The 21,011-nt window shown below is 35.2% G+C and overlaps 2 protein-coding genes across 2 annotated transcripts; one reads left to right on the top strand and one right to left on the bottom strand.

Annotated features, from left to right (window-relative positions):
* Positions 1-153: 153 nt before the first annotated feature.
* Positions 154-1,272, top strand: LOC9317828 (protein ORGAN SIZE RELATED 1). Its single transcript, XM_002881716.2, has 2 exons — positions 154-526; positions 1,112-1,272. The coding sequence occupies exon 1, from the start codon at positions 241-243 to the stop codon at positions 505-507; it is 267 nt and encodes an 88-aa protein (XP_002881762.1). The 5' UTR covers positions 154-240; the 3' UTR covers positions 508-526; positions 1,112-1,272.
* A 7,719-nt stretch (positions 1,273-8,991) lies between these two features.
* Positions 8,992-20,203, bottom strand: LOC9315983 (ferredoxin-dependent glutamate synthase 2, chloroplastic). The gene is made up of 33 exons (XM_021027567.1): positions 19,632-20,203; positions 19,121-19,433; positions 18,554-18,996; positions 18,337-18,468; positions 17,936-18,034; positions 17,783-17,853; positions 17,358-17,454; positions 16,828-16,920; positions 16,579-16,724; positions 16,142-16,301; positions 15,908-16,018; positions 15,597-15,812; positions 14,984-15,141; positions 14,570-14,699; positions 14,346-14,404; positions 14,148-14,253; positions 13,515-13,611; positions 13,102-13,217; positions 12,820-13,017; positions 12,626-12,736; positions 12,221-12,460; positions 12,048-12,146; positions 11,604-11,699; positions 11,267-11,464; positions 11,104-11,178; positions 10,903-11,028; positions 10,700-10,798; positions 10,405-10,547; positions 10,207-10,300; positions 9,892-10,130; positions 9,709-9,787; positions 9,537-9,620; positions 8,992-9,452 (listed from the first exon to the last, which is right to left on the bottom strand). The coding sequence occupies exons 1-33, from the start codon at positions 19,911-19,913 to the stop codon at positions 9,273-9,275; spliced, it is 4,890 nt and encodes a 1,629-aa protein (XP_020883226.1). The 5' UTR covers positions 19,914-20,203; the 3' UTR covers positions 8,992-9,272.
* Between the last annotated feature and the right edge of the window lie 808 nt (positions 20,204-21,011).

Below are 21,011 nucleotides of genomic sequence, written 5' to 3'. Positions count from 1 at the left end.
TTTTGGATTTTCCTTAAATTTTGTATTTACTTTTTTTAGTTAAGAAATATTGAAATTTTGTTGGGGTGTCAAAAATATAGAAGCTATACATACACGTATACACAAACATAGAGATAGACATTTCAACTTTCCCATTTGCCACTATATATATAAGTAACCAAAGCCAGAAGGATCTAAGACAAAGGCAGGAGTATTTCAAAAAAAAAAAAAATTAGTTGATAAACTAAATACTAATGGAAAATGAGGGTTCATGATCAACGGCTGAGATTTGATGTCACACCCAAGCCAATGGGTTTGACCGGAAGTTCTTTGATCACGGCAAGATCCGTCGCACTTCTTCTCTTTCTCTCTCTGCTTCTTCTGATTCTGCCACCGTTCCTGCCGCCGCTTCCACCGCCTCCGGCGACACTCCTCCTCCTTCCTCTTCTCCTCCTGATTCTCCTCATTTTCTTGGCTTTTTCTCCTTCTAATGAGCCCAGCCTCGCCGTGGAACCTCTCGACCCCTGATGTCGGCGACTTGAGCACCGTCCGTACATACATATATGCATTACACAAATATGTATAAGTGTGTCTCTATGTATATGTTATTAAGGAGCAAATTAAGGGATTTTAATTAGTTTTAGTTTCGTGCAAGTAAGATCATGTCATGTGATAGATCTCCCAGTTTTTTCTTTTCAAGGATTTCTAGTAACAGTTTTTAATTACTTTCTCTGAGCAATTTTCTTTTTTCTTTTCAATTCTTTTTTTTTCTTTTCGTATTTTGTAGAAGAATTTTGTTTTATCAGCGTGACATTATGAAATGAATTGTAGAATAAAACATTTTTTAATTGAAGTAGAAGCCTTCTTCTTTGAGTTCATCTCTACTTCCATTTAATTGTAGAAGAACATTTTTTAAATGAATTGTATATGTTCATCTCTACTTCCATTTCCATTTTTTTTCCTTTGAGTCTCCATTTCCATTCTTTTTCCCTTTTGACTTTCTATTTCCATTTTTTTCCCTTTGACATTTTGAAATTACCAAGTAATCTATAGGTTAATTTATAAATTACTGTATGCCGATGTTTAGTTTGGTCTCAAAACTAAACTGGAACCTTTTTTTGATTTTAAACAGGTTCCCCGCCAATGTAATGAAGTGGCAGACTCATTGGTCAAAATGGCTTATAGACAAAAAGAGATATCAAAGGGTCTATCTTTCATGTTCTTTAAATCGATTGTTGTTCAAAGATTATGTATATATTTTCCAAAAGGAATGAAAACATCATACATTAATTATTCAAAAGAAAAAACTAAACTAAACCAACAAATGGTGAAGCCGTGGTATATAAACTCAAAAAAAAAACAAAATTAAAAAATCAAAAGATGCCGAAGAAAGATGTTAAAAGTGATAGACCTTAGTATTAGATTGGAACCAATACTCTATTTGATTATACCGGTTAAGATGCAAACTTACTTTGATAATTGCAACACCACAATTTGTAATCAAAGACACATTTATATTATTATTATCTATTCTATCACTTGCTTTTTTTTTTTTTTTTTTTATAAATATCTATCACTTGTTTGTTTAATAAATTTTGTTTGTACAACTAGATTTTTATTTGGGTCTAGTGTGGACCCCACATATATTATTTACACATTGGAAAACTTGGAATCGTCCTTTGATGTCCGAGAAACAGACTAAGTGGATGTGCCATCTGTTCACAAGTCATCGACACACACAATTAGATTCTTTTAATATGATCAAAAGTGATTTTGGATTAATGATCTTTCTATAACTTTTTATTCTATTGGTTTTACATCTTACTAAGGTCATTTGGACAGTGAACGTACGTCGGCTGTTCACATTTTCTAGTTTTAAAAAAACAAGAAGCATGCGCTCCTTCTCCGTGTATCGTTGTCCTAATCAATTAAGTCATTTTTTGGGCGATATACTGGGTGAATCTAACCTAATTAGTGACTCGCTAAATGCTTTACCCTTTCGATATATCTATTAGACCAAAAAACGTCCACATGTAAAATTGTGTTAGATTAATTTAGTTTTGTGCCAATGATTTCTGGAATGAAGAACAAATATAAAGAAATTTGACTTGTGGGCACGACGGCTGGCGGGTAAAAGAGGCACTAGCTAACTCATGATTGTGTAACGAATATGTGAATTATATTGTGAAAATAGTTTGGGGATGAGCATTATCGTTGCGATCTAATTCGTTGCTCTAATGATATAACTCAAAGAACTGTGTTAATTTCAAAAGAAAGATGGATTGACTTCACAAATACTATCATGCATGCATCTATTCACACACTACGTTCCAATTTTCCAACAAGTGGGTTAAAAAGAAAACAGTTTCAAACTTAATCACGAAATTTTTGTTGATTCTGATAATTTTAAGGACTACATTTTGTTGATGTTGTTGTGTTAACCACTCAAAACCAAGGACTTAAAATAGAGTAAATGAAAACGAATTAATTAATCATCTTAAAAATATTTTATTACCAGATATCCTTTTTGTCAACAATATATATAGATGGTAATTTAGAAGATATTCTTGTGATGATATATTTGGTGATGAGATTATTATAATTTTCTTTTTTATTTCCATCGAACTTCCCCATTGTCTAACAAGTTATAATTTATATCCAAGATGACATCACAGTTTAACACTGTTTGCTCCTAAATTTGGATCATCAACTTTGGAAACTAAAACAAGAAAGATCCATAAACCAATATTTGAAACGAAATTTTGTCCGGTGAAGTATGTGTCATATACTATATGAGATGATTTATCCGGGGAAATAGTGTGGGTGATATTCGGGACAATGTACAAAAGAAAAGGATATTTGACCAAATTCAAGAGAGAAAAGAACAAAAAGAATTAAATAATTTTATAAATGATTAAAGAAAATTTTGTCTTCGCTTTATCAAGTCTCTATCTTTCGACAAAACAAAAAGCATACGAGAAGGCATTTAATTTGTCCACAAAAATCAGATCCACTGCACCTACACATACAAATGATGAGAATGAATGCATACGTCTTGAAATTTTGCTCTTTGTTTTTATTGTTTAATTGGTCACGAGATTAAGGGCTTTAACGACTGAATCGTAACCTTAGGGATACATTTGGAAAAAGGGAAAAAAAAGTTCAGATAAATTGTGGAACGACGTTAAGTGATGATTACGTGACTCATCATCATATAAGCCCTAGACACCAAATGTGATTGTTTTGACTACAAACTCAAATGTTCCAAGACAAAAGTCAAATGTTTGGAACTCTTCTTATGGGTTCCGAAGTGTGTGGCATATAAATATAATGCGCTCTTCTTATTCATAATATATATATATATATATATATAAATAAAATAATAATATATTACTAAACAAACAAATATAATTATTTACAAAAAGGAAGACCAAAAAGGTTGATCATAATTATGGATAAATATGTTTCTTAAGGGTTTGTTTCGCTATCCTTCAAAGGACGGATTAAACCGACCTTGATTCTGCTCTCCACAGTCCTCTCTACTTCTTTTCACGACTTTCACGACTTTATATCTCTTCTGATTAATCTTCTTACCCACCACATTGTTTTTGTTTAAGTCCAACAAAACTCATATAATGAATCAGTGATTAATCTAGATTAAAGGATAGCCTCTTTTGTATAAGTTTTAGCTTAATATAATTTACATCTTAACAAAAGAAAAAAAAAATCCGAGTAAAAGAAGTTAGGGGATAGCCTCTAATTTTGTATAAGTTTTAGCTTAATATAATTTACATCTTAACAAAAGAAAAAAAAATCCGAGTAAAAGAAGTTAGGGGTCTGTAAAAGAGGAGAACATATGAGAGAAACTATGCAAAATCGAATTAGAAGAGAGAAGCAACAATGTTCCGATCCCCACTTGCCTAAGAAACAAGCCTCACCACTTACGCTATAAGAACAAACATCGAAACTTTTTTATTTGAAGAAATAAATAAAGATTAAAACAAAAAAATAAATAAAGAATCTCTTTACATTTAAAATTAAAAGATAAAAATAAACATACCTTTTTATTAGCCGTTGAGAAAAATCTAAATGGAGAATCGCAATAAATTGGGTTAGATTAGATATATGTAAAATGGAATAAGATGAAATAAATACACTTAGGAAGACTTGATTCAGATACAGAGTATCAAACACACTCTCTCCTCTAAAATTCACCAACCCTCCTTGCGGTTTCAGTCATCTAATGGCACATTAATGGAAATAGTTTAAGCCGACACGTTAATTCATAGCTAGCCTCACCTATGTCAAACGCCCCTCTATATTTTTTTCTAGTTTTGTTTTTGAACAACCTATACTGCTATACATATATTTTAAATATATTTACACATATATTTATATATTTTCAAAAAAAATATCTTATGATATTCAACTCACACACACATATATAAGTTAATTTACTTTTTGTTTTTCTGATATCAACAATACACACACATTTCATTTTTTCTAAAATGTGTATACTTTAAATGGATGGTTTATCAAAATTCAATTTCATTAACAAGAGAACAAAATCATTGATTATTACTTAACATGGAGGGTATTTTTTCCCTTACATGAAATAAGAATAAAAAGACATTAAAAGTAAATATTTCAAATTCCTATATTAATTAACATACATTGAATAAAAATAAATACTAAAAAGAATGGTAAAGGGTGGTTTTGTCATTGGGCGAATAAGCAAATAGTGTTGGTCAGTGCATGAGCTTCACCTGTAAGCTGTAACGTCTTTCTCTCTAACACACATAAAAAAGGAAAACGAACAAAAACATAATTAAAGAAAAAAAAAACCTATTAAAAACTTATGTCATTATATATATACACACATATAGGGGCAGGAACAAAAGAAAGTAAATAAGATTTACATACAAAAGGATCATCGAAATGTTTCTGATTGGAGTGGTGATGGTGCTATTGGTGGTTCTTCCGGCCGTTCTGCCGCCGCTTCCGCCGCCGCCGATGATATTGATGGGAATTCCGGTGGTGCTGATGCTAATGCTTATTTACTTAGCCATTCATTATCCACCTCATCAGTCTGATCATCTTCTCTCTTCTTCTTCCTTTGACACTACTCCTAGGCATGTAATGTGATGATAGTGTGACAATGTGTCGATGATCTAAGATGACACAACGCACAAATGTGAATGCGTCGTCGTTTGATGGATTTTAGTTTCTTGTTTCATTTGATGATAATTGTGAATCCATGCAGTTTCTATATGATTCAAATTTAGACCCTTTTTCTTATGTTTTTTTTTTTTCTTTTCTGTTTAGCTTAATTCGAGTTGGATCTTCTGATAAGAGTCATTGTAAAATTTGAAAGTGTAATTTCTAATTCTCTAATCAATTGAACCAATTCCGATTGATTTAATTAAGCACATAGATATTAGATATATTATATCATCATGATTCATGCCATATATTATTTTCCAGTACTCAGATGATCATAGATTCAAGTTTCTACATTTCATTCTGAAAATATTGAAAAAAATTGCAAAGTATTGTTTTTTTTTTTTTCTTTTTCTTTTCTAGCTAATTTACTTGTTCCGTAACGTCACTCATTAGTTAAGGAATCAGTTCTCGCTAACGTTCTTGAATCGCATTGGAAGTTTGTAAGAAAAATTTGAAATACATGTTATTTATTTTAAGCTTACAATTAAATCAAAACACATGAAACCAAATTCTAGAAGAGTGGGCCAAACAATCCACCATAGAGTACGCATGAATGACCTGTTAGGAATTATGCATAATGCGTCTATAATATCGGGAAAAGCCGACCATTCTATAGAAGAGTGGATCATCTTGATCAACTCTAAACAATCTGCCTCGACGATTTGGTATGCAATTCTATTCAGAGAACAACTTCATCCCCAAATGTAATAGAAAAATATGCGCGTCTTTGACACGGAGGTTGATTTTCACGAGCAATTTTTGAAATTTTGAAGGAACATTTTGGTCATGCATATGTTTTTTGTTTGTATCTTAAGTGTCTCAAGATTGATATGTTCATATGGTGGTTTCCGATATACTTCATGATTTTTTTTCTCATGTAATTATTTATTACTTTCACGTCGTTTTTGAACCAAAAAAAAACTCTCACACCGTATTGAACAATATTTTATGAGTTCAGCTGTAAAAAGAAAAACTTTTTCATTTTCCGCTTTCCAAACATAAAAATATAATCTGTGAAAAACATTTGGCCAAATTTCGTTATCACATATCGACAAAATAGATAATCCAAATTTATATAAATCGAGGATGATGGAAATTCCTCTTTGAAATCGTTGATTCTGTAAGTATATGACGCATAATTATTTCTATTTAGCTTTTTACTAGATTTTGTGAAATGTAAAAAAAAGACACTACTATGGGATTCTTTATTATTCAATCTAAAGTAAAATCTAAAGCATATATATATATATATGCTTTTTTATACGAAAGTAAAAAAAAGCGATTCCTAATTAAATTAAAATATTAATTAAAATCGAAATAAAAATACAATTTTTAATATGTTTTGATCCTAGTCCCAAATAGATTGTGAACCTAAAACAAGAAATTTTTCTTGCAAGGGTTCGAAGCCACCATTTCCAAATGTCCCACTTGAATCATTTGATAAACTTTTAAAGAATTATCAAATGTCGATAACGCAAGAAAACAGTCTTGATTGGTGACTTGAAAAAAGCGGAATTGAGATGCAAATAGTCAAAAACGCTTTTTGTCAGCCAATCAACAAAAATGTTTAACAATTTGCGTTTTTTAAAAAAATGAAAAAGCAACAAATCACGGATTTTGAGGTTGGATATTACACAGAACCACAATTCTACATACCTATCATGTTTTATCCAGCGGTTTTGGTAGAAATCCGCGACCAATGGGTAAAAACTTTTGTTTTTCTTTTTCATTTAATTTTTTAGTTTACTAAATTTGCTATATATATATTACACCTATCTTTTCAAAAATCACATATACAAAAAGTAGAAATTTTTTTTCCTCATATATTAATAGTTTAATTAAAATATGCTTATAATTTTTTTTAATGCAAAGATATGCTTATAGCTAATAAATTATAATCACATTTTTGTAGAATCTCATCTTATTCTTTCGATATATGTTTTTAATCTATATTTTGGAGTGCTTTTGTTCTTAATAATACAAAGCGGGTCATGATTCATATTTGTTAATCTATAATTTCTTAATTCAAAATTTTATTATAGTAATAAGTTATGTATTTCATTTGTATATAGATAAATATACTTTGTACATATATTACAAAATCAACTTAGTTATTTTTAAAATTTATTTTAATAACATTTACAAAAACAAATTACTAATTAATTCATACAAATAATATTATAATAGATATAATATATACATTCTATGTTTATAATATTATAATTTTTTTTATGAACATATAACACATTTTTTTTTTTATCATTCACATATTTTATTGTGTACCGCAAATAGTCTTTTTCACCAATCAATATTAGTTTGTACCGCTTATTTTATAAAAACCGCACTTGTCCCGCAAATACAATTCTCTCGTATGTACCGCAGTTGAACCGTACCGCACTATAAAACCGTTTTTCCCGCACAATCAAATACGCTGTTACCATTCGACCCTTGATTAGTTTTTTTTTTCTTTCTCTCTGGCTCTCTCGAGCAACAAATTTGTAAAGAATCAGATTTTTTTTCTTTCTCCATGGTCGTTGGTTATTTCTAATTTGAGATATTTTATAGGTGACGACGCTTTAAATTGGGGAGGTTAGTGGGTCCAATCAAATGAAACGTCAATCGTTAAAAGTTTTGATTTAAATGTAATAAAACTTTTTAAATATCATTAATTACTGAATACCGACTGAATAAATGCCTCTTTATACTGTATTATTGAGATTGAATTATCTACAAATATTTTGAGTTTAATTAGTGTCGAAACAAACAGTCAAAATTAACGGCAGAGATTTATTTCACAAATTTATAGAGATGTACAATGTATACTGGTTAAGGAGGAGAGAAGAGAAGACGTAACGATTTCTCTCGCAAATGCAATGAACTTACACTCTCTTCCCATATGTTGTTGTTGTAAGAATTTAGTAAATGCTGACATCTTTCTGCTTTTTATGACGCGGACGATACAATGAACATGTCCAATTTCATTTTTTGGTGCTTTAAGAACTTTCGAATTTTGGTGTTTAAGAACTTTCTATATTTTAGAGCTTGGAAAATATCGTGGGACAAGAAAAAATTGACGTTAAGACACGGACGTTCACACGTGTCAGCTACATCTCTGTTGTGTTTACCACGTGAGAGCTGAGACAACAGAGAATAAACATCAAAAACTTAATGTCAACGAACACACACGTACCTTTCTCGTGACCCATTCCATTACCTATATGGGGACAAACATCGATTTTAAAGATATCGTCTTGAAACCTTTAAACATTCAACGTACATGCATTACTATAAATTCTCATGACTTTTTTTTTTTTGTTATTGTAAGAAAATCAAGATACTTTCAAAATACAAACCATTGGTCTGTGGATACACAAAAAACTATATTTTTCTTTTTCCTGTTTTTTTACAAAACTATATTTTGTTCTAGTCAAATAAGAGACGATCATTATAATGGAATGGCCAACAATATACTACAGTTATGGAATGTGGATGTGGAGAGACTAACAATAATTTGACCAAAGAAATTCAAACAGATTCGGACTAATCAAAATTTGTGGTCCGTAAAGTCAAACCACAATCAAATTTACGCTAAACTAACTTTTTCTTCTTAACATCCATGAATTTAAAACTGCATTTTGAATCTGAAGTGAAATCAGAACTATGCCAAACTGATCTAAAATTAGATTTAATTTCCGTTTAGTAAACTAATTTTTCTATACCGAATAAACTCTACAAATAAAAATCAAACCATGAAAAACCAAATTAAGCATCCTAGTCAAAAACAGTGGATAAAAATCGAAAACCCTTTTCTTAATAATCGGGTATCGGAAGGCTACTATTTTTTCCATACAAAGTACAAATATGCTGGACTTCGTTTTATTACTAACGAATGGGACGAAGTAAACCAACAGATAACCGAATTCAGACCGAATTAGGAAAAGCAAAATCACATCAAAATCAAGTGGAGAACTTGTAAATTGTTATGTTCTCAGAAACTGAGAGACTTACTTATCTCCACCACCACGACTTTGACTGTACAAAAGAGGAAACCACGATCAAATGTGTAGGGTTTACTTCTCCGCTAATATGTTTGAGACCTGTTCTTCATCTCCGGTGGTTGTTTTCAGGATGTGGTCTGAGTTAGCCTCAGGTGTGTCTTCTTCACTTGGCGGTACAAGTTGCCAGAACATTGCTAGATACTTATCCCATTCTTCCACAATCATTGCTCCTTTGCTGCTTCCCGTTTTCTCCTATGATAATAGAATGATTCGTGAGATGATTTTTAGATGATTAGGATCCGTTAAGAGAAAGGAAAGAGAGAATTAGCTAGTTACCACATGAGCTTGGATCAGGCTCTTAAGCTGTGTTTGTCCCACTGGTGAAGTCACTCTTTGGATCTTCACTATCTCTTTGTTCATCTGTTGTGCAATGCCATTCATTTCAATGTTTCACAAACAATAAAGAAAATATCTTCAAGATAATTCAAAGGACTTTGTGATGTTAAACCTTAGGGAGGAGAGTGTTGTCTTCGTCAAGGATATATGCCAATCCACCTGTCATCCCAGCGGCTACATTTCTACCAACTCTGCAATTTCAGAAAGAAACGATTAAGACATTTGGCGTTTAAGACACTCTAAAGTTCTAGGTTTTGGTTTCGGGCTTGAGGCTGAGAAAAAGAGTCCTACTTACTTCCCAAGTACAACGACACAACCACCAGTCATATATTCACAGCAATGATCTCCAGTGCCTTCAACAACAGCTTGAGCTAGAGAGTTTCTAACCGCAAATCTCTCTCCTGCTTTGCCTCTGACAAATAATAAACCACCAGTTGCACCATACAGACAAGTGTTTCCTACAATAGTTGCGTCTTCGGGACGAAAACCAGTCGATTCCACTGGCAATATCACAACTTCACCTCCGGCCATTCCCTTGAGGTAAAACAGTATATTTAGAGACCATTAATCCAAAATATTGTGGGAAGGGAACACTGATTTTGAGACACACCTTTCCCACATAGTCGTTGGCTTCACCCACAAGACGTATATTCATTCCAGGGGTTAGGAAACATGCAAAAGATTGGCCAGCACTTCCGGTGAACCTATAGAGGTACATAGTGGATCGTGTAAGTTTAGAACATGTAGTTCTCATTACATATCTATTCAAAGTTTGTTACGTGTTTACTTTCTCATAACATTGTCTTACGTTAGGTTCAGTTGTCCAGCAAAACCAGTGTCTCCGTATTTCTTCGCAATCACCCCAGCAATCCGACCGCAAACAGAACGATCTACATTGTATATACTCATGGTTTTGTGAACCGTTTTTTCATTCTCAATTGCATCCATTATCTGGGAAATAACCAAAAAGTAAGTATTAAGAGTCTTCTTGCATATTTAGAAGAGTACATAAACGAGTAAACAAGGGTTCTTTCAGATTTTTGCATAAGCTGCATAATGAAACGTTCAGTTCAAGATTTAATAAGTAAGACACTATGTGTTACCTCTGGATCCTGAAGTAGAGTATCATCAAGAACAGGACCATTTGAGTGAACCTCCTGCTTCCTAATAGAAGTACTGCTTCGTTTTGGTAGCCCAACAGACTGCAAATTTGAAGAAAAAATGAGATCTACAGTTCTACACAGATACAACTTGCAGGTAGGCGTATGCACTATAAAAATGATAAATACAGTTTTGGACTGCTTACAGATAAGAGATAACTGAGGTCAAGATGAGTTTTCACGAGCGAGATATCCCTAGCCTTTAGCAAATCTGTCCGCCCAATTATATCATCCAGTTTTTCATATCCCAACTGAGCTAATATGCCCCTCACCTACAAAATTTAGATGAAATATTAGGGCTAAAATCAATGAAATGCTGTATAAGAGAAAATATTCCTGAAGATTACCTCCTCTGCAATATACAAGAAGAAATTGACAAGATCACCAGGAAGACCAGGGAAACGTGCACGCAGTTCCTCTCTCTGTAACCGAATTTAGGGAAATCTTAGCGGAAATTGGTTATGCATAAGGAAAATATACAATAACAATAAAGAAGAGAATCCAAATTACCTGACTGGCAACACCAACAGGGCAGTTATTAGTGTGGCAAATGCGAGCCATGATACATCCTGTGGCAATCATTGCCAGAGTACCAAACCCATACTCATCAGCGCCCATAGCTGCAGCTATTAACACATCAACACCACTTTTGAATCCGCCATCAACCCTAATAATAACTCTTTCCCTGAGTCCATTTCCAATGAGAGTCTGCAAAAAATTGAAGATAGCTATCAATAGACATCAAGGAGATAATAAGAGACTACGGAGAACTGAAGCTGATAAAAGACTACCAGGACAAACCAAAATGAAAAACATATTCTCATGACGAAGGTATATATGTATGTACCTTCTGGGTTTCAGCTAATCCCAGTTCCCACGGGCCACCAGCATGCTTTATGGAACTTATAGGGCTGGCTCCAGTTCCACCATCATATCCTGATATCTGTAAACAAAGAAGCATCATATGTTTCAAAAATCCACAATTGTAAAAGTATAACTATGTTTCAGTAATTCAAAGACACAATTGACCATATACATAATTTTTTGAGATATGGAATAAGGATCGTCACTAGACAAACTAGAAGAGGCACGCAAGTGGTCCGTCAAGGCAAGTTTGTACTGATTAAATCTTGCCATAGCATGGCCGCAGCCCCCACAGAGTACATATTAAAAGCAAACTGATGGCAGGATTGCATGTCTTTTTAGCTAAGATTAAAGAATTTCATAATCTGAATAAATTCACAATTCTCCAATTTCAAATTTCTCACAAACTCTGAAAGGATGTGAATACCTGTATGATATCGGCATTAGCCTTCGCTACTCCCGAGGCAACTGTTCCTATTCCAGCTTCTGATACAAGCTTGACTGACACTTTTGCCTTCGGGTTGACCTGATTATAAATTTTTGTTAAGAGGGAGCCCTGATTCTAAAGTTGGCAATATATTTACAGTCAAAGAAAAGTACCTGATGGAGATCAAAGATCAACTGTGCCAGATCCTCTATGGAATAAATATCATGATGTGGAGGTGGAGAAATAAGCGGAACTCCTGGTTTAGAATTTCGAAGTCTAGCAATATATGCACTAACTTTTTTCCCAGGAAGTTGGCCACCTTCACCTGGCTTTGCCCCTTGAGCAACTTTGATTTCCAACTGGTCCGCATTAACCAAAAACGTCGGAGTGACACCAAAACGCCCTGAAGCAACCTGTGAGTATACAAAAGGTCATTTTGATCTTTGGAAATCATAAGAAAAATACAAATTGAGAATGTCCATGAAGAAAGCTATATAGTTCCCAATAACTTCCTGAGAGTAAGCAAGACTGTACACATGAAAATATGAAATGTCCACTAGTCAGGTTGCTTCCAGTACCTGCTTGATAGCACTTGTAGCCGTATCCCCATTTCGAAGACCTTTAAGATGTGGCAGTGTTGAAGAATACCCATCAACAACATCTGTTAGCGGCTTCCAGCGGATCGGATCCTAGCAAGATAGACATTGCACTTTTAGATAGGTAAATGCGTTTTGAAGTTGAACAAGATCTGAACTAGACAATGAAGAACTACCTCGCCTCCTTCCCCTGAATTGGATTTTCCTCCTAATCTGTTCATTGCAATAGCAATTGTCTCATGAGTTTCTCTTGAGATTGCTCCAAGAGACATTCCACCTGTACAAAACCGTTCCACAATAGAGGACGCAGGCTCAACCTTCCCAACAGGGATAGGGTTACGGTCACTTTTGAACTCAAGAAGATCGCGGAAAACCTACAACAAGAATATACAAAGAATAATATTCACTTGTTCCAGAAAACAGACAATCAGATTGGAAGACGAGATTATAGCACTCACCGTAATAGGACGGTTGGCCAAATGCTGCTGATAAACTGCATAGGCTGTCTCACTCTTTTCGCGGACAGCTTTATGAAGTAATTTAGACATTTCTGGGTTGTTCCCATGATATTCGCCTTTCATATAACAAAATATACTAAATTAAAGATAATACTGGAAAGCTTTATGGGGATAATGTATGGTAGCAATTTAATCCACAAAAGGAACAGTAAAATAGTTTAGAGAAAATGTGTCTGTGCATATGCAACCTTTATGTAAGAAAATAAACACTTCAAAAGCTCTATCTAACTTGACATAGTTGTACGTAAAAACAGAGGCAGTAGGATCTACGTGTCTTTGTAGGCAGGAGAGTACTTATTTGTGCATTGACATACAAGGTCATTACCAAATGCATTTCAAGTCCAGAAACGTACCTCCAGGCCTAAACTGAATGAAACCGAAGTTCTCTAGCCGCTTGGCTGTATCCTCAGAAAATGCCCTCACCCAGAAAGTTAATGTCTCTCTAGCCAGCTGCAAAATATAAGAGTTAGGAATTAGAGGCCCGCGGCATCTCTTTGTAATAGAAAACATAATATGAAAAGCATTCAACAGTAGACGTGATCTCAGACTTCTATCAGAACCTTAGACATGTAGGTATTCACAAACAATTTAGGGAGAAAAGTTCAGTTACAGCCTTAAGAGTTTCCCATTATTCAATATGAATCTCCAGTCTAGCTCTGACAATTATATATATCAGAAACAGTTGAGTTAATTCATCTGTTAAATTTTTTATCACTGATTTAAAAAAGAAAAACAATTCCAAACATATAAACCTATAACAGAAGCCAAAAACCCACATGTTTTGAGAACGTGTGCATATATTGTATATGTAGCTTTAAGGTTATAACATATATAGACGAAACTAGCATCTAAACTGAGGTCCAGAACCTTAATATCAAAGAGGTATTAAGTTAATATCTGAAAATTTTGCTCCAATAACATATTTGTACTCAAACCAGGCAACTCATTGAGTATCTTAGTATGAAAAGGTTTGGGGGTATTCTGACCTCATCCAAAGTTAATCCACCAATTTGAGATGCACTACCACGGAACGAAAATTCAACAACCTCATTTCCCAATCCATAAATTTCAAATATTTGTGCTCCACAATAACTGAAAAGAGAGAGCTCAGGTGTTAAAATCGGAAGTAAACAGATACAGTGATAAGATTTCGAAAAACGAAATAGATAGTTCCGAAACTCAACCTAGAGAATAACGAGATGCCCATCTTCGAGAGAACCTTTAGAAGACCAGTGTTAACAGCCTGCGGTAGCAATTCAAAGAATCTTAGGAACCTTCTTCCAATAAGTGTAAAGACGGTAGCAGTATTACAACAGGAAAATATTACAATCAGTTTGGCAAACAGTATAAGTATGCTAGAAAGAGATCGAACGGCTTATCACCACTTAGAACCATTGATATGTCTGACCTTGCGGTAATTCTTCTGAGCCTGTTCCATAGTTACAGTAGGCATTTTTCCGTTTCTCATCATGTTCACAGTCTTGTTGCTCAGACGCCACTGTCTACATGTCTCCAATGCTAGGTGTGGGCATATAGCACTGAAATTGGTTATAGACATAGATCCGTATCCGTATCACTTTCAATAGATGCAATATCTAACAGTTGAGGAAAGCACTCTCACATCATTACTCAACTTAAAATTAAGAATGCGGGCGTGTTATAAACTACATAAGAATAAACATGAGTCTATCATAGAGAGTGCTAGTTTTTGGCATGAAGGACCGCAAGAGACAATAAACAACATAAGAATTCCACATGACTTGCTTTTGTACGACAAGAAAAAGCCTAACATATTGAAAGAGTCAATGAGAAAAGTCGAAACCTTGCTCCATATCCAATCAAACAGGCAAAGTGATGTGTACTAAAGCACTGAGCTGTATCTGCAATTATCGAAGCTGACATTCGAAGACCATTCTGGATCAGATGTTGGTGAACAGCACCCACAGCCAACAACATTGGAATTGCTGGTCGAGTTGGTTCCTGAAAAAGGGATAGGCTGCTAAATTAGGAATAGACAGTGAAGTTACAAAATATGTAAAGATAGCTAGAAAAGAAAATATCACCCAAGTACGATCGTGATACACAACAACGCAAGCAACATGAGCTTCAATTTAAGGGAAAAATGATGATAACTGAAGGAAAGCGCATACAAATACTAACAACAAGAATTCACAATAGAACACCATTGTAAGGATGCCAACAATAGCGTTTCAACCAGCAATATATGGCAATTGTATGTTCACATTCTAAATTTCTTTCCCACATGAGAAAAGACAATAATGTTGCTAGTCCAGAATGAGAGCCTAGAGCGCAGCTGTTAGTAGACCAAAACTCAAATGTAAAAGGAGGACACTGTAAAAGGTGATAATCATACATTTACATATCATATATCCAAAATCACAATTGAACGCATACACTTGGAAATTGGTATGTACCGGATTATCAGATCTGTCTGAGAGAACAAGTACTTGGGAACCACTACGAACAGCTTCATCTGCAGCTTCACAGAGTTTTAGAAGACCCTTCTTCAAAGATCCTTCAATTCCTCTATGAATGTCAAAAAATGTGGGCAAGACTTGAGATTTTAACTGTGGATCACTGAACAAACCCTCAAGCTCACGTTCATTTAGTACAGGACCAGACAAAACAACCTGCTCATGAATCACAAGTTTTGATAAATATGAAATCTTGCAAAATCCAAATAATTCTAAGCCAGTACAAAATTCAAAAATTTAGGCACTCCGACCTGTGAAACATTCTGAGGTCCAACCTCCAATATATTTCCACGCTTTCCAATATTAACTTCAAGCGACATGACCAATCCTTCTCGAAGAGGATCAATAGCTGGATTTGTAACCTGTAAGTACACCAAGTGAAGAACCACAAAGGGAACCATTTCAAGGAGAATTCAATAATCTACCAAGACAAATAATGTAATCAGTTAACCTAATGAGGTGCCCTTCTAATGAGGTGAACAAACCTGAGCAAACCGCTGCTTGAAATAATCATAAAGCATATGCGGCTTTTGAGACAATACTGCCACTGGAGTATCATCCCCCATGCAAAACGTCGGTTCTTTTCCTTGTGCAGCCATCGACTCAATTACCATTTGAACATCTTCACTTGAGTAGCCAAACGCCCTAGCCACAATTAGTGTATTGATCAGGAAAAAAGCTAATACTATTAGCCTAATAGTATCGTCAAAATGCAAAACCATTGAATTTTACTGGTTAAAATCATTGATAAACTTTGTACTTTGAAAAAATCTACTTATTAACCCTCACACTAGATGCATGTCAAGTATACAAGACAATAGCAGTTAAGAAAAGTTAAGTGGTTCGATTTTAGATAAATCACAATATGATGTGCATGTAGCAGATGATGGAAGCATAGAACAGGAGAAACAAAAAGGCTTACTGTTGGCGTCTTAAGGTCTCATCAGTCTCCATGATTGCTGACGAGAGAAAATTAGAAGGCTTCAGGTTTCGCAGGTTTTTACTGACCCACTTTCCATATGGGTTATATGATGCAACCCGCCTCTTTACTTCTGTGTTCTCATATACCTGAAAAATAACATATTAATAATGGGATGCAACATAAACAAAAATTATTTTTCAGAGTGTTACCAAATGAAGAGAACAATCGACCATGATCTGGTGCACCAACCTGTCCACTCTCTAAGTCAACAGATATCATCATGCCAGGTCCTAGCCGACCCTTCATGGTGACTTTCGATTCATCCATTGGAAGAACTCCGACCTGTATAAAGGCATGACTTAGCAACTCTTCTGCGCCAGGATATAAACAAAATTGGAAACAGATCCCCTGTCTATCCAAACCAATTCTCTCGCTTTACAAAGTATTAACTCGTTTCCTAGAAAGCTGTGTCCAAAGAAAACATTTCGTTTTCTAGAGGCTAGAGGGGATTTTAAACACTCCATATGTCACGCTAAACGATCACCAAGAAACTATCTTATACTGGTTACTATATCTCAAAAATCGGTTGGTATAACTATGTCACACTAAATCAAAAAAGAAAAGCGAAAAAACTTCCAAAGTGATTGAACGAATTGGTTTTCTAACCTTTCAGGACCAAGCTTTAAGATTCAAGCATAAGCCCAATCATCTGCTGGCAACAATTACCACCATGCTTAGATGATAAAGAGCACGTATATAGGGTAAAAGACAAAACGCACCTCAGAGGCTACATAGACAACATTATCACTTGTCCGCCAATATCTAGCAGGTCGAAGTCCATTGCGGTCAAGGCAAGCTCCAACAGTCTTTCCATCACTGCACCAAACAAAAGGTGACGATGTTTTGGAATGTGAAAGCAGAAGAAAGAAATGTGACAGGCTTGCTAGCTAGAATAGCTATCACTTTGAACGACAAAATTATCATCAGGGTCATTTGCTTTCTAGTCATCCACAACTATTAATACCACCAAAAAAAAAGAGCTAGTAGAAAGATCTGAGTGATTAAGAATTACAAGCCTTCTAGAACAGTTGTAAACACACAGCATTCTTAGTTAATAACTTATGGAGGAAGAAGGGCAACTGAAAGCTTAAATCTTACGCACATGACTAAATTTTAAAGCGTAGAAAATCTCCAAGCAAATTACCTGAACAATACCAAAGCAGGTCCATCCCAGGGCTCCATTTGGCCCTTGTAATAATCATAGAAGTCTACAGCCTACAGTTGGAAAGCAGATAAGTGAAGCAATTTCAAGTTGCAAACATCCATAAAGACCAAAAAAGCGAACACAAAGCAATACCTCAGGGTATTTAATCATTAAAGTCGGGTGATTTTTATACGCCTCTGGGACAAGAATCATAAGAGATTCCTCTGGAGTCCGGCCACTTCTTATCAATAGCTGCACAAACTCAATAATATAAATACATTGAATTCTTGCAGCAATAAAAACTATCACCTAGGGCCTTGAGGTTATTCTGAAGAGTGTATAAATGTATGTACTTGCAAGATGTGTTGCTTTTTTCATGAAATGCTCGTGACATGTCAGAAGTTTTATCTTTTGGTCAACAGTTAGACAAGTTATATGTATGCAGAATAGGACTATTGGTTATTTCCAAACGCAAGAAACACTTATGTGCGTCGTCATTTTTCCTCCAAAAGGGGAATAGACAAATAGAAGTTAGGAGGCTAGATGACGCGTACCTCCGCTGCACTGTCAAGGTTAGCAGAGTCTGAAGCCTTTGGATTGCTAATTGGACGAATATCATTTTCACGTCCATGCCAGACAGGTGATCTTAGAGATGCTTCTCGTGAAGTCATCCAGTTTAGGTTCCCCTGCAAAACTTGTCCGGTTTCAGTGAAGAGGACCTAGCTTAGTCTTTAGATCCAACAAACCAATTGACCAGAAGAGAAGCAAAACCTGTATGGTATTGATCTCCCCATTGTGTCCAAGAAACCTCATGGGTTGAGCAAGATGCCATCTGGGACTAGTATTTGTGCTAAATCTTCGATGATAGATGGCAAAAGCAGATTTATAAAGATCATTTTGAAGGTCGGGGTAAAATAACCCAAGAACTTCAGAACGAAGCATTCCCTTGTAAACAATGGTCTGATTGGATAAGGAGCTAAAGTAGAGCTCAGAAGCCCAACTTTCAGAAGCAACTGCTCTTTCGATCAGCTTCCTGCAAATGTAAAGTTCTCGTTCAACGTCGTCTACTTTATCGTCTTTGACAATTCTAACAAAGACCTGTTCCGTGTTTGGCATTGTCTGTTTTGCATTATGACCGACAATGGACGCTTCTACAGGAACATCTCTCCATCCAAGCACCTCCAGGCCCTCTTTCTCAAAAATACTTGTAATCACTGAAGAGAAGTTTCAAACATTGACTTAGCAATGAGGATATTATATATAGGAAAGACTATAGCTTGGAGTAGATACTAGAGCTGCAATTCACAATCAATGTGCATACAACTATTCTATGTTCACCTTTCTTGGCTTCTGCCCTAATGTTGTCATCTCTCGGTAGGAAGAGCATTCCAACACCCGTATGCGTCTTATCAAAAGAAGCCATTCCTTGCTTCTCAGCCCATTCGTTAAATAGATCCCAAGGAATGGAAGTCATCAAACCAGAACCATCACCAGAAGTATTATCAGAACCACAACCTCCCCTGTGTTCCATACAACCAAGTGCTATGAGAGCATCATTTACAATCTTATGTGTAGCCTTATTCTCCAAGTTCGCGATAAACCCAACACCACATGCTCCCCTTTCTGAAATTATATCTTCCAAGTAGGCCACCTGCAAGGGACGAAACAAAATAAAAACTCCGCAAAATTAAAACAAACGTCCATAACCAAACATCTTGCAGGTGAAATTGTAAGTATACCCAATATATACACACCAGAACTGAAAGTGCAAAAGTCAAAACCAAAATCTAGATCAACAGCAGATAAAGATGCAAGCTTTTATCTGATCGAAGAGAAGAAACACGATTACCTGAGGTTTCAGATCAGAAAAGGAAGCCGATGCATCACCAGCGGCCCGGTCAGAATTCAGGATCGCTTTGGCCGAAAACGGAGACCTCAGCGAGGACTTGAGCAGTGGACTGTAGCCGCGAAACCCGGAGAGTTCGTTACGCCGTTTAGTTCCTTTAGAAATACAGTAGGATCCGACGAAGTCAACAGAGAAGATAGTCTTAGTAGAGCTTAATTTCGCGGAGGTTAGAAGCCGGGAAACGGAAGACGAAGCTCCGGCGGCGCCGGGAGACTGTAGCGCCATGGAATGAAGCTCCTGAGAAGAATCGCAGAGAAACGCCGAGAGAGAAAGCGATCGATCGGATTTCGAAGTTTACTCTCTCTCTCTGCGACTGTTGTAGTTTAATTTCAAAAAGTCAAAATGGAAGCAGAGATTTATAGTGAAGTGTACGGTGCACCGGAATCGCAGAGAAAATCCAACCGGTGACGTTTCTCAGATCACGGCACGAGCTAAGAGTGATCAGTGAGCACGACCACGCGGGACTCTAATCGCCGTCGCTATTTTTTGGTGGTTGTTGTTGTAAAGGACTAAAGGTGGTGAAATTGCTTATAGTTTTATTAGCTCTCTCTTGTCTTCAAACGCGATCGCGTTTTTCTAAGATTTAGCGGTGCGTTTGGTGACGCATGTCTTTATTTACAGATACTACGATTTAATGTTGAATTAGTGGTTAATATGTAAAGAAATGGCAAGTGTTTGGTTCAATTTCAAGAACACGTAATCATTTCTTTGTATTAAAATAGCGTTTAAACAGTCGCAAAATTAATTTTATATGGGGACAAATGGCAGAAGAGAACAAGAGATTCTCTCTAAGTTTACCACAGAATACGACAACAACAGCGAGTGTTAGAACCTTAGAACAATTAATTATTGGAATCTTTTACTCTTATTTCTTTATTCAAGAAAACAAAAGATATCATCATCACCTACGTAACTACATTGCCCAAAGTTGTGCATCTTTTATAAAGTTTTGCTTCATGTCTTATTCACTAAATATTCAGCATCCAATTACCAGACCAAGAAACTTTCAACTTTTAGAGAAGAAAACTCTAGTTTCTGTCAAGAATCTTTTCTGTTTTTGAACGAATCTTTTGGTTGGTGCATCAAATATACTTTGCTACCAATTTAGAATATACAATCGCATTTGCAATTCCAAAAACTGTAAACCACTTCCATTTTTTATGTAGTTGATGGAGTCTTGTTAATGGAAATGTATCTGTAATAATACAGTTGAAATTGTGCAACTTGTTTTTTCTTTATGTTTAAACAATTTAACTACGTCACATTGACCACACTTATACTGCAATGTCTAATTAAAAAATAAAATGAATCAACCACAACAAT

Source organism: Arabidopsis lyrata (genome assembly GCF_000004255.2).
Source record: "Arabidopsis lyrata subsp. lyrata unplaced genomic scaffold ARALYscaffold_4, whole genome shotgun sequence".
Taxonomy (NCBI): Eukaryota; Viridiplantae; Streptophyta; class Magnoliopsida; order Brassicales; family Brassicaceae; genus Arabidopsis; species Arabidopsis lyrata.
This window is presented reverse-complemented; position numbering and strand designations above follow the sequence as displayed.